General features: G+C 44.6%; 2 protein-coding genes across 2 annotated transcripts; one reads left to right on the forward strand and one right to left on the reverse strand.

Annotated features, from left to right (window-relative positions):
• Positions 1–5,050: 5,050 nt before the first annotated feature.
• On the forward strand, positions 5,051–6,895 carry pdyn (prodynorphin). Its single transcript, XM_079238670.1, has 3 exons — positions 5,051–5,138; positions 5,478–5,614; positions 5,995–6,895. Exons 2-3 carry the CDS (start codon positions 5,492–5,494, stop codon positions 6,577–6,579), a joined length of 708 nt encoding a protein of 235 aa, XP_079094796.1. The 5' UTR covers positions 5,051–5,138; positions 5,478–5,491; the 3' UTR covers positions 6,580–6,895.
• A 3,291-nt stretch (positions 6,896–10,186) lies between these two features.
• Positions 10,187–22,402, reverse strand: gmeb2 (glucocorticoid modulatory element binding protein 2). The gene is made up of 10 exons (XM_079239774.1): positions 22,117–22,402; positions 21,457–21,617; positions 21,031–21,116; positions 20,795–20,919; positions 20,612–20,715; positions 14,065–14,222; positions 13,748–13,816; positions 13,502–13,639; positions 11,008–11,130; positions 10,187–10,903 (listed from the first exon to the last, which is right to left on the reverse strand). The coding sequence occupies exons 2-10, from the start codon at positions 21,597–21,599 to the stop codon at positions 10,296–10,298; spliced, it is 1,554 nt and encodes a 517-aa protein (XP_079095900.1). The 5' UTR covers positions 21,600–21,617; positions 22,117–22,402; the 3' UTR covers positions 10,187–10,295.
• Positions 22,403–22,478: the final 76 nt, after the last annotated feature.

Consider the following 22,478-nt stretch of genomic DNA (forward strand, 5'->3'; position numbering starts at 1 on the left):
GTCCCAGTTTATGACTCTGGCCCACAACCATTTCCAAAAAAGTCTTCTCACTCCCTGACACTCTCCCTTGGGATTCTCTTACCTGTCTGCAGCCATCCAACTGCTTTGCACCCTCTTCATTGGCGATCGTCCAAACTCTCACTGATGTAGAATGGATTAATACTGAAGCTAGACCAAAGGTCTAACGGTTCTTCTGTTCCACCCCAAATTGCTCAGCACAACTGGACCTAGTTCCAGATGTCAAAACAAAAACAAAACCTTTACCCACCAGACTTTTATGTTTGGAACTTTCTAATCACTATGAGCTTCTGTCCGTTATTGCTCCCCCTGCCCTTGCCATCAGTAAGTACTGAGCAGGCGGTTCTCCGTTCCACTAAGGCTCAGTTCAACACAGCAGCAACCTGCTGCAGAAAGTTGCAATGAATCAGCATTCTGGGGGTTTTCGCCTCTGCAGTCAGGTGATGAGCAGTCCCCACAACCAGTATGCACCCCTTCTCCAGCTACCAGACGCTCACCTTCCGATTGTGAAAGAGACTACTTTCAAAGCATTGTACTTGCACGGCCCTCTCCACCCACAAAATACAGTCTCTACATGGACAGATGGGTTGGTGGTGTCTCTTAAAACGACAATAATTCTCAATCATCCCCTAAAACCAGCTGTCCTCCATGCTACTTTTCCAAAGATGTGCCTCATCTCCCCCCACCACCATGATGGTGGGTGACTGTATAACCAGGTACAGTTGCTTCTTTTTCTCTGCTTACACCTAATATGCAGTTTGCAATTAATTTTTCACCACACTGACTTGTGTTTACAATATACACCTCCCATGATAGTGGCACAACCTCCCCCTACAGGTCACTGCCATCATTGGTCACAAAACCAAATATTCAAGCTAAACCAGAACAAGGCTGTTCAAGTTTTTTTCAAGAGTTGTTGAAGAACAAGTTGTTCCAGAACAAGTTTTTTTTTTATGGGTCCTGAAGACAAGAGAGAGACTATTTTATCAAAGTTACATGCTTTTAAACCTATTAAGTGTGAGAAACTCTGATCTGCATTTAATTCCACAGATTAGAAATGTCACAAGGACAGGATTTTATCACCAGACTCCGCCCACTTCTCTCTCGTGCTAGCAGGAGGTGCTAACACTTTTATTTATAATAGAACAGATTACTGTAAGGCCTGCTCTGTGGTCTTCCCAGAAAGAATGTTTTAACCATGTCAGCCATGTCAGAACTCGGTTGGACCAGTTCTGACGACGACCTGAGGGCGGGTTGCATCAGTTTTAAAATGGCTGCATTGGCTCCCCGTGTGTATCAGGATGGATTTTAAGGTTCTTTAGGCTGTTTATAATTGTCTTAACAATCTTGGGCCTTATTTTATCTGACTTGCTTTTAAATTGTGAGCCCTCACCTGAGGTCTTCTGGTACCATCCTTTAAACTATTTTCAAAGTCAGAACCAGAACTTTTCTTTGGCGAGAGCAAGACTTCGTAGTGCTACTAAGGCCACCATTCAGCCTGCCAGAAAAGCTCAGGGCTGCAGAGACTGTCCATGTTCGTAAAAAGAGGCTCGAGACCATTTCATCTTAGCTTTTAAATGAATTTCTAATCATTTAATTGCACTTTGGAATTTAAGAAACAGAGTTTACATGAGTGTGCAGGCTTGTTTAATATTTATTGTGTTGTAATGTGAATAAATTGTTGTTATAAAAGGCGCTCTGTGATGCTCTGTGTATGAATAGTGCTTTATAAATAAAGGTTTATTTGATTTTCAATGGAATGAAGCAATACTTTCAGAAAGTCATGGTTATTAAAAGTTGGGCCACAACAGAAAGCAGAGAGCCAGAAAGCATCTCTCTACTCTATAACAGCTGTCCCTGGAAGTGATAAAGTGTGGTATGAGCACATTGGAGGGGAAGCGAGCTTCTTCTAATCAGAAATGACTCAACTGCCAACATGCACTCCACCATGTACAGATAAAATGTTAAACATTTTCATTATTGTCCGAACAGATGTTGCTTTAAATATAAACCTAACTCGGAGAAGAAAATAGATTCTTGGAATGGGAAAAGAATCAGCGTCAATGTGCACATTTTAAGGTCTTCGTGTCTTTAACAAGACACATCAGCAAACTGAGACACAATGTTTTATTTTAGAAATAAAATAATGGCTTCAATCCGAGCAGAGGAAAATGTGGTTTCACATCAGTTTGGTTTTTATCCACATATTTACATGAAAAAAGGTTAATTTGATATGTTCTTGCATTAAAATAAACTTAAAATAATGCTTTAATAGGAGCAATTCCCTTCATCTTTAACTTGTCATCAATAGAAAACATAATAAAATCAAAGGAAGATGGCAGAAAAGTCTTTGAATGGCTTTTTCCTGATAAGTTCTTACAGTATTTGAACAGGGCTGCATCACATCATCCATCTTCTTTCTGTGCAGCGATGCCACTGAGAAGTAGGTTCCCTCTGAGTAGCTGCACAGGTACAATTAAAATACCTGTGCAGGAATTAAACACTTTTTACTGATTTAGAAGTTTTATTACCTCTGTCTCGTAACTTTTCATTGGACATTGTGAAAATTACCAAGTAGAAACATTCTGGCGCATAAAGTACTTTGTTCCAAAGTAAAAGATAAAATGAATAACACAAAACACAACTGCTTACTCTACTGATTTTAAATGGGGGATTTTGCAACAAACTCAATAAAAAGACATTAAAATGTGGTTTAGGTTTCCAGAGGAGACCACCAGGTTCTATTCGAAGGGAGGGGGACAGAAGCAGGGCCAAAACCCTGAGGAAGAGAGAAAGATGTCTGACCAAGGCTCCGTCCAACACAGACTGCAACAGCACTCAAGGTTCAAAAACCATTCAGAATGAGTCACAAGGAATAAAGTAGTTTTCAAGACTGCAAATTGTTAGTGGATCTATTTTCCAACCTGGTCAGTACCGACTCACTTTCACTCCTGAATCTGACCGCTTTAAATCCTGTCATTTCCACCTTGACAGCATCCACGTCTGCACCGGGAGAACATGGAGACTGCACACAGAAAGCAACCTCCTGCAGCCCTGCCATATATACATCATCTTATAAACATGTTTCCACCACCGCCGTCATCATGCATGACGGTAATGACCACTACAGGTGGGATATTCTTTTACTGCGATGAGGAGCTGCAGGGGGTTGTGGGATTTCATTATCTCCTCATCTTTCACAACTGATGCTTCGTCATATCCGATGTCAACTGAGATGATGAAGTGACGACTTGTTCTGGATTTAAAGCAGACGTGCTTCTAACATGGCTGACACTCATCAATGTGAGACAGATCAAACCTGGTCCTGCTCCACAGCAGAGTCCAAACCCCAGACCAGACCTGGTGTGATGTTTACGTTTACTGTACTATGGCAACTTAGTTTATTATTGCTGATGTCTGATAAATGTTATTTTTATTTATCTTGACGCGAAATGTTTACGTTGGTGTTAGACAGTGTGACGTTATCATCCATCATAACAACATATGAACACGTTGATGGATGTCCTGTCGTTACTATGACAACACACTGCATTAAATAAAATTATAACTCATGGCAAACATCATAGTAGAAGGAGGAGATGAGAGGAGACAAGAAGAGTGTGAGACGAGTTGGGCTAAAAAATAATTTTAAAAAAAAGGTTCGGAGGCGTGGCTGAGGAGGAAGGGGGTGGGGTCCGGGGATATGGATGGTTGGGTTACAGGTGAGTTCAGGTGAACAACACCTGCGGCAACAGGTGAGTTAAGGTAATCCACATCTGGAAACAGGTGAGTTTCTGTTATTATAACAGCAGCAATCATGTTTGTAATAAAAATATGACCAAATCCAGTCACAACTCAGACACAAATGGATACAAGAAATCAGTCAGTTTTATTTTTATTTTATTATTCTTTAATATATTTATGTTATTTAATGTGGGTTTATGTGTTTGGCAGATGAATAAACTCAAAGTTCTTTCATCATGTTAGGAAAGTTGCATAAACACCATGGAGGAGACCATGGAAGAGGGACCAAAGTGGCCGGTTCACGATATTTGAACATGTGATGATTTTCCAACCTTGTCTTTATAACTTTTTCCATCTTTTAATGCGGAACATAACTCAGTGTGGCGCAAACACACTGAAAAGGGAAAAAAATGTATTTCAGGCTGTGTGTGTTTGTTGGCAAGCCAGCAATACAGGGTGATATTTTTCTGTTGCCATGCGCCATGGCAAGCCATGACGTCACTTACCAGCTTTAAATGACACGTGCAGCGTCAGAGGAAGTGATGGCAAAGGGAAACCATGTGTGTTAAAACACTCCTGACCCATCATCAGTGTGCCACAAGTCCCTGCAGGTGTGTTGATGCTACTCACTGTCTCTGTTTATTCAGGCAAATGTTCATTGTTTTAGTTAGTTAGTTAGTTAGTTAGTTAGTATGGGAGACAGAAATCCTTCCCCACTGATTCCTGAAGTCTGAACCCAAACTGGCAACAAGACCCTTCTCACAGAAAGTTGTCATTAGTTTCAGGTGAATTCAACAGTTTGGTGGTGATAAATTACCCCCCCCTGCTCTGACTGATGCACCGACACCCCCGTGGCCTCCTCCAGCTCCGGGCTGGTTCGTCTCGAGACGGTTTGCAGTAAAAAGCTCTTAGTGTCACAGCAGCATCACATCTGGTTCAAACACACTCTTTTGGTTTAGTCTTTACTTTGTCTCTGTCTCATTTGAAGCAGAAAGAGCTTCGGTGTGATTTACAGCCCCGGGTTTGATCCGGACACCCCAGGGATGGAGTGATGATGATGATGATGGTGGTGGTGGTGGTGGTGTGCTGAGGGATGAATGCGCTGCTGCTTCCATACCTTCCTGTGTGGGCGTTGTTAAAAACTCCTGAAGCGGGGAGGCGGTGGGATTGTTTCTGAAGTCCTTTTCCCTCCTATTGGTCCGTTAATGGAAGCAGCTCTGATGACACAGGCAAGACTCCTGAGATAAAAAAAAAAAAAAAAAGAAGAAGAGAGAAGCCGGGCAGGAGAAGCCAGTGCTGGACGGAGGACAGGGTTGGTCAATAGATGCGCTTCTGCAAGTCTTCACTCGGCTGGAAGTATCTGTCACACTCCTAAGGTACCACCTCTTCACTTTAGACTTTAATACATCACTGAAACTTTCATTTAAACCACATTTGGTTATTTAGTGGGCTGTTTTAGAGGAAACAAGGAGCACCATTACGCACGGCGAACAGCTGTACGCGCGCAGAGTAACAGTGCTTTAATTTTAATTCACCTTTTTAAACATGATAGATTTGGATTTTTATTAAATGTCATTTTTCCATCTGCATCAGAGAATGTGTTTAATTACTTTCCAAGTGTGTGGATCCTGAAACTAAGCCAGAATCTTTTTATGTCTTTCTTTTTGTTAAATCCAGACTTGTAAAACCTCTTTTCTTCCCTTTTATGTGTGTAGGGATCTGGTGAAGAATGGAGTGGTATGTCCTGGTGCTGATGCTGAGCTTGCCGTCCTCCATCCACGCAGATTGTTCGTCACAGTGTCAGCAATGCGCGCAACAAATGCTTCACCCCGACGCCGCCTTCGGCAGCTTGGTAAGGCAACTTTAAGCCAAGGCTGAAAAGGGGACAGAGATGGGGGAGGAAAGTTGCTGGTTTGCTCATGTATTTAACTTTCATTGGGGTTTTGTGGTACAGACCAAAAGACACGTTTAACTGGGATTGCATCCTTTTCTTTATCCACAAAAATCCAAATATTTACCTTAAAACGAGACATTTCAGGGTTTTTCCCAAGTTTAATAAGATAGAAAAATAAAATCCAGACACTGTTCAGGAAACTGTGATTGCTGAACATTCAGGGTTGATTTCCTCCCGATGTCTGAATGCAAAGTCCAAACATGTGAATGTGAGCAAATAACCTGGCTCGTGCGCACATGGCAGCTGTCGGTTCACGCTCCTGTCTGTGTGTTGTGCAGTCGTGCAGTGCGGAGTGTGAGGGCGAGCTGGAGAGCTGCAGCCAGGCTCCGCGCACGGCGGACTTCACGGAGGACGCGGCGGCGGCGGCGGAGGAGAGCCACCAGGCCGACCTGGTCAAACGCTACGGCGGCTTCATCAAGAGGCTCGACAAGAAGAAGAACAAAATCTTCACGTCCTCTCCGTGGCGCGACAACCTCATCCTGAAAGCCGGAGTGCTCCCCATGAAATACGAGGACCTGTTGAAGCGGCTGGAGGCGCGCGACCTGCGGCTGGAGGCGCGCGACGCGGACGCTCCTCCGGACTCAGCCGCGGAGGATCAGATCCTCCACAGTTACGTTAAACGTTACGGCGGCTTTTTACGCAAATTCGGCCCCAAGACAAAGAGGAGTAGCTCCGCGGAGCAGGAGAGCCTGGAGCCCGAGGAGCTGCAGAAGCGCTACGGGGGCTTCATGCGGAGGGTCCGGCCAAAGCTCAACAACCTGAAGTGGGACAAGAGATACGGAGGCTTTCTGCGCCGCCACTTCAAAATCTCTGTGCGCTCAGTGGAGGAGCCCTTTTACTCCTACGATGACTTGAGCTTATAGAAGAACCCTGCTGAGGAGGAGAAACCACAAGAACTCGCGCAGGTTGACTGCAGATGTCGACATTTATTGAAAAGTATCGTTTGCCTGCCTATCCTGCCATTCTCAGTTGCCTTCAGTGTAAAAGTCATCTGTGATGTTTGCCTCATCGTCTGTCTTCAATAAATAATGCTTGTTTAATAAAACCGTGAATGAAATCACCTGTTCAGCAGTCAGACTGCATCGTTAGAGAGAAAGCTGGAAATGTTTCTGCTACTGGAACAACTGGTGGAAACCATCAGAAGTAAACTGGAAACCAGGCGCGTCACCAGTAGCACAATAAATTAAAACTTACCTGCAATTTACATTTAAACTGGTGGCTTTTCTGATGGGAAGGCTACAGACAGACCACTTATTGTGGTGAAATTAATATCTAATTATCATTATGCCTGGAATTGATGAGGTTTATCTTCACTTTAAAAAATGGGAAGAAAAAACTGAATTATGAAACCTGTTAAACCCAAACCAGTAGGTATTCATTTTATTTTACTTTATTTTATTTCATTTTATTTATTCTTTTAACCTTATTTTGTTTTAATTATATAGGAACATGTATGTATTTATTTTCAGTAAAAATAATAATGTTTTACAAATCATGTTGTAACATTTATTTAGTTAACCTCAACAGTTTTCAGGAGATTTTGTTTTTAAAAATCTGAATCTGCAGAAAAAAGCATGAAATGTTCTGGCGCCACCTTGTGACGTTTTATTTATTTATTTATTTTGGCCATGAAGTCGTGTTTGTGCCTGATAAGAGATTAAAATATGTGCAAGCATCACTTCCTGTAGGCCTAATTTGTTCCTTTTTGTTTAAAAAAAAAAATCACTGAACTTGAAAATATTTCCTCGCTGTTTGCAAAGTTTTCAGACTGTGTTGGAAAAACAAATGTGTCAAAAATATATCAATGTAACTTCCAGCTAATAAAATCATGAAAAAATAAACAACCAGAAATCCAAACACCTTGATCCTGTGAATGTCTTCATCTGCATGTTGTAGTCTGAAAACCAGCTCTGTAATCCCACTTTTGGGTTTATATGAACATGTTTGTTTTTATTTGGCATTTTAAAGCAGCCAGTGTTGGATCTGAAAGAATGAGGGGAAATAACACACATGCAACATGTTGAGTTTATTAAATACACAAATTCTAGTTTTCTGCTCCCAGTTTAATGAGGTTGATGACATGACTTGCTTTTGTTGCTGCTTTCAATGCAGCAGCTGTTTCATTTCAGAATAAAAAGAAAACAACAGTGCCATGGAAGTCCAGATCCAACCTTTACTGCTCAACACAGAGAAAAGGAAACGTGCAGAGACTCACTTCAACATACATACAGATGAATGTTGTCCTCCGGCATTGTTCTCCATGCTTCTAGATGGACTTCCCAGAACTCTTCTTTGGGTTTTGTGCTTTTTGTTCTGTTTCTGTCCCGATGATCCCACACAGCAACGTTGAGGTCCAGGTACTGGGAAGGGTCCATCCCTCCATCGGACCTGTTCCTGATCTTCAGTCCAGTTCTTGTGACATATTTCAGCCTTTTCTCTCCATTTATCTGGCCTAAAAAGAAGGCCACTCTACAGGGCCGGATCTAGAGGGGGGTCAGGGAGGCACCGTGGCCACATCTGAGCAGTGTTGCAACCTTCGTGACATTTTGGCTTTATTTAGCGACGTCTCACCTGTCAGACGTCTCTAGCCAGAGATGTAGTGACAGGTGAGGTTGTAATAGACCGGGCTGATCATTCACAATGACTTTTGCCTTTCAGCAACTTTTAGATCAGATGATGGCTCCTCCTCTTACTGAGGAGATGGCAACAGCCTGTCTGAAATCCGTCTGGACACCCAAGGTACCACCTCAAGCAATTGACAGGTCATTGGAGGACAGAAATGTCTTCCGGACATGAATCACCAGTATCACTACACCAGTTTGAAGTAGCTTTCTAATCAGTCACATGCGGCTTCACATTTCTAGAAGAGATTTCTTCCTTGTTCCATTTAACTACTAAAGGAATAACAAGTAGCTGTTAACCTAATGCTAGCATGATGCTATGTAGGAGCGCTAATCTAGTTCTTAAGTTTTACGATAATGTGGGAACGTCTTATTTAGTTTCCAGTGAGTATATTTAGCGACTACACATCAACTTAGTTAAACAAGGCATTCACATTAGCCAAAAATAAACTATAAAAATGCTCGTAGTACCTCTGTATTCATACTTAGTGCTAACTAAGCTAGCACTACATGATCCAGTTTCATTTAGTTGATTTTAAAGTAGCTACGGCATGAAAATGTGAAGAAATACATCCCATAACCAGTCTGGTGTTGTATGGGAAGATAAAATAACTTGAATAAAGGTAAATATTTCCCTTTTATTTCTGATAATCTTTAAAACCTTCTGGCTACTTCATGTACAAAAGTCAAGCTCCGCAACCGGAGTCGTAGCGTTGATTTCTACCTGATGTGATGGAAAACGTTCCACTTTGTGCTTGCTCCGTGTATATATGAATCCTAAAATCCTTTTATGTATGAGCTGCGTAGTTTTCAGATGTTTGTTTCAAGTTAAATGGAAAAGCTGAATAAAAATGTTCTGGGAAAGAATAAAGGAAACATTTTACTCATAGCCTGTTATGCGAATTCATTTAACCCAGAACTGCTCCTCACTACTGCCGAGAGTTTAAGACATTATATTTAGTTGATTGTATCATTTTTAATATCCAGTCATTATCCATCAATTAGTTTTTCATGCCAGCTTTTCCCAGTGCAGGGTCACTGGGGGCTGAAGCCTAATACTGGGTGAGCAGAAGGGTGGTCCATGGACAGCAGGACCAACTCATAGAGACAACCACCCATGCAGGCTCACTCCTACGGAGAATGTGGAGAAGCCAGCTGACCTCACAAGTACTGGACAGTTGGAGGAAGCCGGACTAACAGGAGAGAACAGGAGTACTCCCAACAGAAAGGTCTGGACTGGGAGGTGACAGCATTAACCACCACAACGTGTCATCACCGTCTCAGAAACTTCATGGAGTGTGGGGTCATGTGGAACTTTTCTTCAGTCTCCCATAAAAGAATACGAAGATTTTGGGTAGCAATAAACGTACGTTCTGATCTGCAACGTTTTCCTGTGAAACCTGCTCAGCACGTCATTTTTAATAATGATCGTTATATTTTCTTCTCCCAGTATCTTCCCACACTGGTCCGCTGTGGTTCTGGTTCTGTCATGCGGTTCTTGCACTTAAACCAAAGTTCCACCTCTTTCTGTTTGTCTGGATGTGAAGAGAAGTTGTTGGGTTTCTCGTCACCATGTGAGACGATCCAACATGGTTTTATCACATGTAGAATATTTAAAAATGAAAGAAAAACATGCAGCTGGTTTATCTTCGGCTGTGTTTGTGCAATCTAAGCAACATTTTTGCAAATGTTTTCCTTAAAAACTGAGCATTTATTATAAAACTAAGCAATGCACTCCTAGACTCAACTCCGTTACAAAGCAATCAGTTACGAACATATTTACAGAACAAACACACACGTCTCACACCTGAACACACTCATGAAGACATGTTGAAGTCAGAGCCACAGCTACACAGAAGAACTCTGAAATGTTTAGACGTCAGATGCAAATGAATTCCAGTTCAGTGAGAAGCCAGCCAGACGCCGAAGGATGGGGGACGCCACAGCTGTCCGTCGTCTCACTGCTGCTCGGCCGGCTGCTCCCCCTCCTCCCCTGTAACCTGCTCTGGCTGACCTTCATCATCACCATCAGTCTGGCCTTCCTCTTGAGTATCATCAGCGGTGGTTGCCGTGGCTCCCACCACACTGATGCTGCTGACCTGCTGCTGGACGGCGGGGCTCTGTGACGCAGTCAGTGGCAGCGTCACCAGCTGGAACTGGGGGCCGACCACCTTAACGAAGGCTTGGGAGGCTGCAGAGCTGCTGGACCCTGCCGTGCCCTCCTGGCCCGCTGCCGTGGACAGCACAGTCAGGTTGGAGGTGTCGGCTGCCAGCTCAGACCCAGAGAGCGGAGAAGTCACCAGAGTGTACCCGCCTGCCTGGCCTCCCGCCACAGTCAGCACCTTCCCCAGCGGCAGGCCGCTCAGCTGGTTTAGAGGAAGCGTGATCTGGGTGGGAGTGGCGCTGACCGTGGCCGGGCCGGAAACGGCGCGGGTCAGGCGGGGACGTTTGGGGGTCTGGGGTGCAGGAACTGGAGTGAGAGTCATCAAAACGTTGTTGAGGTGCTGAGATTTACTCTTCAGCTCTTTGGCTCGCCTCCTGTGTTCATCACACTGCTGTTCCAGAGCTGCAGACAGAGACAACAAATCAGGACGGAACAGCAAACTTTTCCTCACAACTCCTCTAAGATCACGTCTGGAGATACGCAGACATGAAGGAACTCATACTGACCGGCGAGGCTGCGCGTGTACTGCTCTCTGTAACGGTCCATCTGGCTCTTATGGCTGGCCAGAGCCTTCTTCACCAGATCCAGCATCCCGAAGTTCTGCACGATGTTGTTGAGTAAAACGGCATCTGAGGAACAAGCAGACATCACGTCCAGTGGAACACAGCAGGGTGGACCACCTGAACGCAGACTGCCCCAATGCAGACAACCCTTAACATGTACCACCCCAATGTAGACCACCCTAACATGTACCACCCCAATGTGGACCGCCCTAACATGTACCACCCCAATGTAGACCGCCCTAACATGGACCACCCCAATGTAGACCACCCTAACATGGACCACCCCAATGTAGACCCCCCTAACATGGACCACCCCAATGTAGACCCCCCTAACATGGACCACCCCAATGTAGACCCCCCTAACATGGACCACCCCAATGTAGACCCCCCTAACATGGACCACCCCAATGTAGACCCCCCTAACATGGACCACCCCAATGTAGACCCCCCTAACATGGACCACCCCAATGTAGACCCCCCTAACATGGACCACCCCAATGTAGACCCCCCTAACATGGACCACCCCAATGTAGACCGCCCTAACATGGACCACCCCAATGTAGACCGCCCTAACATGGACCACCCCAATGTAGACCGCCCTAACATGGACCACCCCAATGTAGACCACCCTAACATGGACCACCCCAATGTAGACCCCCCTAACATGGACCACCCCAATGTAGACCCCCCTAACATGGACCACCCCAATGTAGACCCCCCTAACATGGACCACCCCAATGTAGACCCCCCTAACATGTACCACCCCAATGTAGACCCCCCTAACATGTAACACCCCAATGTAGACCACCCTAACATGGACCACCCCAACATGTACCACCCCCATGTAGACCACCCCAACATGGACCACCCCAATGTAGACCACCCTAACATGGACCACCCCAATGTAGACCACCCTAACATGCACCACCCCAATGTAGACCACCCTAACATGCACCACCCCAATGTAGACCACCCTAACATGGACCACCCCCATGCAGACCACCCTAACATGGACCACCCCCATGTAGACCACCCTAACATGGACCACCCCAATGTAGACCACCCTAACATGGACCACCCCAACATGTACCACCCCCATGTAGACCACCCTAACATGGACCACCCCCATGCAGACCACCCTAACATGGACCACCCCAATGTAGACCACCCTAACATGGACCACCCCAATGTAGACCACCCTAACATGGACCACCCCCATGCAGACCACCCTAACATGCACCACCCCAATGTAGACCACCCTAACATGGACCACCCCAATGTAGACCACCCTAACATGGACCACCCCAATGTAGACCACCCTAACATGGACCACCCCCATGCAGACCACCCTAACATGGACCACCCCAATGTAGACCACCCTAACATGGACCACCCCAATGTAGACCGCCCTAACATGTACCACCCCAATGTAGACCACCCTAACATGGACCACCCCCATGCAGACCACCCTAACATGGACCACCCCAATGTAGACCACCCTAACATGCACCACCCCAATGTAGACCACCCTAACATGGACCACCCCAATGTAGACCACCCTAACATGGACCACCTCAATGTAGACCACCCTAACATGGACCACCCCAATGTAGACCACCCTAACATGCACCACCCCAATGTAGACCACCCTAACATGTAACACCCCAATGTAGACCACCCTAACATGGACCACCCCCATGCAGACCACCCTAACATGGACCACCCCAATGTAGACCACCCTAACATGGACCACCCCCATGCAGACCACCCTAACATGTAACACCCCAATGTAGACCACCCTAACATGGACCACCCCAATGTAGACCACCCTAACATGGACCACCCCCATGTAGACCACCCTAACATGTAACACCCCAATGTAGACCACCCTAACATGGACCACCCCCATGCAGACCACCCTAACATGGACCACCCCAATGTAGACCACCCTAACATGGACCACCCCCATGCAGACCACCCTAACATGTAACACCCCAATGTAGACCACCCTAACATGGAACACCCCCATGCAGACCACCCTAACATGGACCACCCCAATGTAGACCACCCTAACATGGACCACCCCCATGTAGACCACCCTAACATGGACCACCCCAATGTAGACCACCCTAACATGGACCACCCCCATGTAGACCACCCTAACATGGACCACCCCCATGTAGACCACCCTAACACAGAAAACTTTGATATGTACCAGACCTATACAGACCACCCCAATGCATACTTGTTTTGTCAACATGCCGCTGTAAATGCCCCCCCACCCCCATGTTTTTATTAGTGCATCATATGTATTAACAGAACTTTACAGTCTTTTATTGTGTTTATTTATCTTGTTAATCACTTTAATGCATCATAAATAATCTGATTATTACTGTTGATATACTGATCAACTTGCAGGCGGATCAGAAGTTCTAACCTTTGACCTGCAGCGGCGGATCTCCCACTCTGTCATGCAGCCCCTTCAACACCTCCTGCAGCTCCTTCTGGAAGTCCTCCACCACCTCCTCCAGCAGCCCTGCCTCCTTCACTGCTCTCCAGAACACCACAGAGTCCTCTACACACACACACACACACACACACACACATTAAACACATCATACTGCACAACGTCAGAACATCCAGAGAGTACTTGTGTAGTCTGTATCTCAGGGCTGCTGATCACCTCCGATCGCTGTGACCCACTCGGACGGTTCCTCCGACACGTCCGGAAATGAAGCAGCTGCTCCGTTCACTAAAACACAGACAGTAAGAGGCTTGATGCGGCTGAATATCCCCTCTGGTCATCACTAACTTTATTATTACTGAATTATTGTTGTTTGTTTTTATTGCCATCTTTGTGATTATTTTCTGTTTTTAATCACTCAGACTTTATTCCCTTCGTCTCCCAAACTGCTTGTGAGCCTACATGTTTTCTTTTCTGCCTGATGTGATGTGAGACCAGAGCGAGCCCGGAAGCAGAGTGCCGGCTGAGGAACTTACAATCAGCTGAAGAAGTGGCGGCAGAAATGATCTCAGCGGGCTGGTCGCTGCTGATGGACACTTTGCTTCCCACCAGGTCGATCTTGGTGCTGCGGCAGGTGTTGGAGCAAACCTTGGAGTGTTGATAGAAGTCCAGCTCACCTGAGTCCATGATCTTCCTGTGAAATGAAAGGTCAGGATGTGTTCACTGACAGCGTGCGTGATAAAAGAGCGCCATCTTGAGGTGAATAGCAGGAAGTGAAACATCTCGTATTTCACCGTCTCTACCTGGACGTTCACCAGGACAAATGAATCAACAGTGACGTAGACATCGATACCAACCTGCAGCTGCAGCCATCTCATACATTTCTGTCCCAAACACGGATGTTTGGCTTCACTCAGAAGCTGCTGAACTACTGAATGATGAGAACAAAGTCATGTTTTCATGTGTTTACTGTTTATAACGGAACAATTTAAAGTTAAAACAGCTTATTTATGCAGATTAAACCTGGACACAAGCCGACAGACAACATTTACCACTAAAAAGATAATGGGTTCACTTCGGTGTTGACTTGTGCTGGGAATCTTCCAGTTAGAAACATAGTTATAACATTACAACCACTGACGGGGAGTCAATAACTCTGATTTCATCATTACATGGAGGAAACTTGGAGGTTTGGGGTCTTTGCTCTTCTGCAGACAAACAGGAACAACCTGAACATCATTTCAGACTAAACGGATCCTGTTTAATGTTTTAAAACCATCCCAACACATATTGAACCCAAACACTACGACGACCTCATGATAAAACTCAACATGTAGATATTTATTCTGTCTGAGCTGCAAGACTGAAACATGTTAAATTCTTTTTTTTTTTTTTTTTTTTTTATTTATCTCAAACACATATACTAAACAAAATGAGGATGCACATTTGTGTAATATTATACGTTGTTTGAGAAGGAGCAGAAGGAAGCCCAGGGATTATTTAAATCCTAATCCTTGTTTACAGTCTTCAGTTTACACAGTTATGTGGCTTTATACACAGATTACATACTGAAAGTCATCAGTCAGAAGGCAAAATTTAAAGCAGCAAAATAAACTCAGAATTTTCTTGTACATTTTTTAAACTGAATAATATAATTACATAATTTTAAATCAACACTTAGTCCTTTCCATAAAGTTACTCCATAAATGGAAACATCTGTTTTTTAGGGCAGTTTATGGTTTCAGTAGCATAACTTTACCTCTCAGACTGTACACAGCAGCCCTGTCGTTAAACATCTTTTGTATATCATATGTCATCTTTTTTACTTTGAAGATAAACAGAGTTATTTTAAACTGAACCAAGTCACAAAATTCTCTGTTTATTATCGGATCTTTCAATTCGGTAAAACACTTCTGATAAACAGAATCATCCAGTGAAACTCTTTATTGTCTGCATCTCGTGTCATGTAGTTAGGACACCAGTAGTACAACTGGAAACAGACACTACACTCCTGACTCACATCACATGGATCCAACAGGTTCTGCACAGTGACTCATGTCAAGTGCGTTGGAGCAGGGATACCTGGAAAAGCAGCAGGATTGTGGCCCTCAAGGAGCAGAGTTGGACACCCCACTTCATAGGTAACCCTCATTTTAACAGACATGAATGAAATAAAGGGTTCGTCAGGAGGTTGCGAAGAGCCTGATGAGGAAAGGTGATAGTCTGACTCAGGTGTTCTGGAGGCGGAACAAGTCCAAAACCTGCAGAACAATCTGAGGATAAAACCTGCCGAACATCCTGAGGATAAAACCTGCAGAACATCCTGAGGATAAAACCTGCAGAACATCCTGAGGATAAAACCTGCCGAACGTCCTGAGGATAAAACCTGCCGAACGTCCTGAGGATAAAACCTGCAGAACATCCTGAGGATAAAACCTGCAGAACATCCTGAGGATAAAACCTGCAGAACATCCTGAGGATAAAACCTGCAGAACATCCTGAGGATAAAACCTGCAGAACATCCTGAGGATAAAACCTGCCGAACGTCCTGAGGATAAAACCTGCCGAACATCCTGAGGATAAAACCTGCAGAACGTCCTGAGGATAAAACCTGCCGAACGTCCTGAGGATAAAACCTGCCGAACGTCCTGAGGATAAAACCTGCCGAACGTCCTGAGGATAAAACCTGCAGAACATCCTGAGGATAAAACATGCAGAACATCCTGAGGATAAAACCTGCAGAACGTCCTGAGGATAAAACCTGCAGAACGTCCTGAGGATAAAACCTGCAGAACGTCCTGAGGATAAAACCTGCAGAACATCCTGAGGATAAAACATGCAGAACATCCTGAGGATAAAACCTGCAGAACATCCTGATGATAAAACCTGCAGAACATCCTGAGGATAAAACCTGCAGAACATCCTGAGGATAAAACCTGCAGAACATCCTGAGGATAAAACCTGCAGAACATCCTGAGGATAAAACCTGCAGAACATCCAGATAAAACCTGCAGAACATCCTGATGATAAAACCTGCAGAACATCCTGATGATAAAACCTGCAGAACAACCTGATGATAAAACCTGCAGAACATCCAGATAAAACCTGCAGAACATCCTGATGATAAAACCTGCAGAACATCCTGATGATAAAACCTGCAGAACATCCTGAGGATAAAACCTGCAGAACATCCTGAGGATAAAACCTGCAGAACGTCCTGAGGATAAAACCTGCAGAACATCCTGAGGATAAAACCTGCAGAACATCCTGAGGATAAAACCTGCAGAACATCCTGAGGATAAAACCTGCAGAACGTCCTGAGGATAAAACCTGCAGAACATCCTGAGGATAAAACCTGCAGAACATCCTGAGGATAAAACCTGCAGAACATCCTGAGGATAAAACCTGCAGAACGTCCTGAGGATAAAACCTGCAGAACGTCCTGAGGATAAAACCTGCAGAACATCCAGATAAAACCTGCAGAACATCCTGATGATAAAACCTGCAGAACATCCTGAGGATAAAACCTGCAGAACATCCAGATAAAACCTGCAGAACATCCTGAGGATAAAACCTGCAGAACGTCCTGAGGATAAAACCTGCAGAACGTCCTGAGGATAAAACCTGCAGAACATCCTGAGGATAAAACCTGCAGAACGTCCTGAGGATAAAACCTGCAGAACATCCTGAGGATAAAACCTGCAGAACATCCTGAGGATAAAACCTGCAGAACATCCTGAGGATAAAACCTGCAGAACGTCCTGAGGATAAAACCTGCAGAACGTCCTGAGGATAAAACCTGCAGAACATCCAGATAAAACCTGCAGAACATCCTGAGGATAAAACCTGCAGAACATCCTGAGGATAAAACCTGCAGAACGTCCTGAGGATAAAACCTGCAGAACATCCTGAGGATAAAACCTGCAGAACATCCTGAGGATAAAACCTGCAGAACATCCTGAGGATAAAACCTGCAGAACATCCAGATAAAACCTGCAGAACATCCTGAGGATAAAACCTGCAGAACATCCAGATAAAACCTGCAGAACATCCTGAGGATAAAACCTGCAGAACATCCTGATGATAAAACCTGCCGAACGTCCTGAGGATAAAACCTGCAGAACGTCCTGAGGATAAAACCTGCAGAACATCCTGAGGATAAAACCTGCAGAACATCCTGAGGATAAAACCTGCAGAACGTCCTGAGGATAAAACCTGCAGAACATCCTGAGGATAAAACCTGCAGAACATCCTGAGGATAAAACCTGCAGAACATCCAGATAAAACCTGCAGAACATCCTGAGGATAAAACCTGCAGAACATCCTGATGATAAAACCTGCAGAACATCCAGATAAAACCTGCAGAACATCCTGAGGATAAAACCTGCAGAACATCCAGATAAAACCTGCAGAACATCCAGATAAAACCTGCAGAACGTCCTGAGGATAAAACCTGCAGAACATCCTGAGGATAAAACCTGCAGAACATCCTGAGGATAAAACCTGCAGAACATCCTGAGGATAAAACCTGCAGAACGTCCTGAGGATAAAACCTGCAGAACGTCCTGAGGATAAAACCTGCCGAACATCCTGAGGATAAAACCTGCAGAACATCCAGATAAAACCTGCAGAACATCCAGATAAAACCTGCAGAACGTCCTGAGGATAAAACCTGCAGAACATCCTGAGGATAAAACCTGCAGAACATCCAGATAAAACCTGCAGAACATCCAGATAAAACCTGCAGAACGTCCTGAGGATAAAACCTGCAGAACATCCTGAGGATAAAACCTGCAGAACGTCCTGAGGATAAAACCTGCAGAACATCCTGAGGATAAAACCTGCAGAACATCCAGATAAAACCTGCAGAACATCCAGATAAAACCTGCAGAACATCCTGAGGATAAAACCTGCAGAACATCCTGAGGATAAAACCTGCAGAACATCCTGAGGATAAAACCTGCAGAACATCCTGAGGATAAAACCTGCAGAACATCCAGATAAAACCTGCAGAACATCCTGAGGATAAAACCTGCAGAACATCCTGAGGATAAAACCTGCAGAACATCCAGATAAAACCTGCAGAACATCCAGATAAAACCTGCAGAACATCCTGAGGATAAAACCTGCAGAACATCCAGATAAAACCTGCAGAACATCCTGAGGATAAAACCTGCAGAACATCCTGAGGATAAAACCTGCAGAACATCCTGAGGATAAAACCTGCAGAACATCCTGAGGATAAAACCTGCAGAACATCCAGATGATAAAACCTGCAGAACATCCAGATAAAACCTGCAGAACATCCTGAGGATAAAACCTGCAGAACATCCAGATAAAACCTGCAGAACATCCTGAGGATAAAACCTGCAGAACATCCTGAGGATAAAACCTGCAGAACATCCTGAGGATAAAACCTGCAGAACATCCAGATAAAACCTGCAGAACATCCTGAGGATAAAACCTGCAGAACATCCTGATGATAAAACCTGCAGAACATCCTGATGATAAAACCTGCAGAACATCCTGATGATAAAACCTGCAGAACATCCTGATGATAAAACCTGCAGAACATCCTGAGGATAAAACCTGCAGAACATCCTGAGGATAAAACCTGCAGAACATCCTGAGGATAAAACCTGCAGAACGTCCTGAGGATAAAACCTGCAGAACATCCTGATGATAAAACCTGCAGAACATCCTGAGGATAAAACCTGCAGAACATCCTGAGGATAAAACCTGCAGAACATCCTGAGGATAAAACCTGCAGAACATCCTGAGGATAAAACCTGCAGAACATCCTGAGGATAAAACCTGCAGAACATCCTGAGGATAAAACCTGCAGAACATCCTGAGGATAAAACCTGCAGAACATCCTGATGTTGGAAGTCTAAAACTTCCTGGTGCACGGATGGTGAAAGCAGACTGTTCATGACCACTCCTGCATAGTTTTTGCTTCTGGAAGAACAACTTCAGGTGTTTTATAGTCTTGTTGCTACGAGCAACGGCCAGCTGTCCTTCTCTATCGTGGTCCAGATTCTTCCTAGAAGTCCAGTCTGCATCTTCGTCACACACTTTATCAGGACATCCTGGTGGATGAAGCTAAAACATCAGCTCAAGTTTAAAGTAGCTTGGTTTGCACGTTGCTGTAGGCTTTTAGTAAACAAACAACCGAGTCTAAATAAAATCCTGCAACATCGTTCATCTCTCCGTGGGTGTAATTCTCCCACACACAGCACCAGCTAACAGAGAAGGACCGGAGCAACAGAAGGAAAGCTCTCCCAGCATTCAGCTGCAGACTGACACGGTCTGGCTCTGCTCGCACCCAAAGCAGAACACAAATAACAATCAGATCCATAGTTTTCCTCACAAGGGCAGCGTGAGCGTGTTCCAGAGGAAACATCAGTGTTTTGCTACAGGATGCATCTGGCAGCTGGTCAACGAAGCCGTTCATATCATTCATGTACACTGTTGTTTATTACTGCATATTATTGTACATTTTCTACATTCTGTTTTATATTTTTACATTTCTGTGTGTTTATATGTGTGGATACACACATAGAAATGTCTTTAAATACTCTGATTTACACATTGGGAAGAGGGAAACATCATTTTGACCCTCTGTGTCTCCTGTACATGGAGGGGATTGAGAATATCTGACTCAACTCATATAGAAAACATATTTCTTTATTAACGCCAAGTGGAAACTGGAATTTAAAGGATTAAAATCATAAATAAAACCACCATATTAGTCAGAAAAATCACAATTAAGACCTTTCTCCACATCAGTCAGGTCTAACGTCAACCACACGCACTCAGTGACGGACACTGACCACACTTCAACTCATACAGAACGACTAACAATAAACTACCAACAACTCTGTTTGGGCCAATTAAGGACCCGTCTGTCCCTGCAATCCCTGGCCAAGAGGCAGAGGACACCCCGAACAGGTCCCCAGTCCATCACAGCTGTAGTTCTAACCACTGTGCAGCCAATCAACTTCCAGCACTAAACTAAACAGTTTTAAATGAAAGCTGGGCAGTGAGAGGCTCCTATGGGAGGACTCATCCTGCAGGTCTGACCTGAGCATGGTGCCATTGAGCCGGATGGCTCTCTTCCAGTCCTTCAGCGTAGACTTTCCAGCTAAACACACAAACTCCTTCGGACTGATGAGCTGCTCGTTGAACTGAACAGAGAGGAGAGAAATACAAGTCAAGCTGCAGTTCATCATCATCCTCAGTGTGCTGCACGGCCAGACGGCGCACCTGGACACACTTCACGTTGATCCCGGGACAGACAAACTTCTTCCAGACCAGCGTGGCTTTGACGTCTCCACATGTGATCGGGTAGAAGACGTCGGCCTCCACGTCCACCTCCTCAGATAACTTCACTGCAGAAAGAAAGTCATGAACAGCCAACAAGTCTTAATTCAGCAGTGTTCCAAACAAAACGTCTGAATAACCAAAACGTTTCATCTGCGTTCAGTGCAGGTCGTACTCACCGATAACAGCCTCCTCTTTGGAAAGAGAATCTTCTCTGTTGGCTTCAGCTTCTGCTTCCACTGGAGCTACGGCGAGGACGTCCTCCCTGAAAACACGGCTTCGGTTAGCTTAATGTTCACAGCAGTCCCGTCTCAGGGGTCAGCCAGGTCCGAACGACGGACATCAGAAGGGCTGAAATGTTTGTGATGATGCTGAAGAGCTCAGACTAAGCAGCTCTGGGAAAACAGGACAACCATTACATATTTTACATCTGAAAGGTTCCTGTCATGTTGTGTAAACTGCTAAATAAAATGACACAAAAGTCCATTTTAACAGTAGAAACAGGAATGCTGTAGGAAGCCACATCTTTGTTGTTATTTTGCATCTGTGTGTGTGTGTGTGTGTGTGTGTGTGTGTGTGTGTGTGTGTGTGTGTGTGTACGTTACCCAGCCGAAGGCGTCAGCTCTGTGGTCACCAGCACCACCTTGTCCTCCTCCACCATAGACGGGAGGTCTCCGCTCACGGCTTCAGGTAAGGTGACGATGACAACCTCGCTCATCTCCTGCATGCTGACATCCGACGACGCCATGGAGCTCGACGGAGCAGGCTGGGAGGTAAATCAGTCGTTATAAATCTGTGTATGCAGTCATAATGTATTATCATGGAAGTCCCAGCTCATCTGAGAGACATTGTCTCTCCAGCAGGTCAGAAGAACATCCATGTGAAATGTTGTAACAGCTGTTCCTTCACAAAAGTTCACATATTCATTGTGAATGAGGGAAATATTTCATAATACTTTCATTTTGGTCATTATATCCACACACTTTCAGGATGTACCCTCCCATGTTGACTTGGAAGTCATTCCAGGCAGGTTGAAACCTGCTTTAGTAGCAAAAGGAGACAAAAGTACATTAATGTGACCAAAACAGTTTTTCTGGTCGTGCCCACCAAACAAGGCATTAAACTGCTTTTTCTCTCATTTGTTTTCCACATAGAAAGATTTATTTACAATAGTTTTTCCTGTCATTTCATGTGAATCCTGTCCGGGGAAAACTGGACAGGGTGTGATAGAGACTAAAGTGTCAACATAATTTCTTTCTACCTACCTTTACGATCAGCAGTTGTTAGTTGATCTTGTGGATAAAGGTGGAGAAACGTGGATCTTGTGGACAAAGGTGGAGAAACAGCTGATCTTGTAAACAAAGCTGGAAATATTGTCCCGCCAGAGGTTTGCTGGTCAGATACTGTAGTTAGCCGCACTTAAACCAGTCAAAATAAAAGTGCATTTATTACGTTCATTTAGCTGGACTTAGGCCTCTTCATGGTCAATGGTCAACCGATATTTTTTAACTTGAATGTTAGGGAAAAAACATTAAAGCTCTCATTTTCAATCCAAACATTGGTATTGTTAGCATTTATCTTCTGTGCTCGTCTTCTTCTTCCGTCCAGTAAAATGAAATGAGCCGCT

This window comes from Telmatherina bonti (genome assembly GCF_933228915.1).
Source record: "Telmatherina bonti genome assembly, chromosome: 4".
NCBI lineage: Eukaryota > Metazoa > Chordata > Actinopteri > Atheriniformes > Telmatherinidae > Telmatherina > Telmatherina bonti.

Bases quoted from the DNA above. Each gene is read 5' to 3' on its own strand.
- pdyn (XM_079238670.1), top strand. From the start codon at position 5,492: ATGGAGTGGTATGTCCTGGTGCTGATGCTGAGCTTGCCGTCCTCCATC. The intron at 5,615-5,994 runs GTAAGGCAACTT...TGTGTTGTGCAG, and splicing joins ACGCCGCCTTCGGCAGCTTG to TCGTGCAGTGCGGAGTGTGA.
- gmeb2 (XM_079239774.1), bottom strand. From the start codon at position 21,599: ATGGCGTCGTCGGATGTCAGCATGCAGGAGATGAGCGAGGTTGTCATC. The intron at 14,223-20,611 runs GTCAGACCTGCA...TTCATTTCACAG, and splicing joins CTCAATGGCACCATGCTCAG to GAAGATCATGGACTCAGGTG. The intron at 13,640-13,747 runs GTGATCAGCAGC...GTGTGTGTGTAG, and splicing joins GTGGGTCACAGCGATCGGAG to AGGACTCTGTGGTGTTCTGG.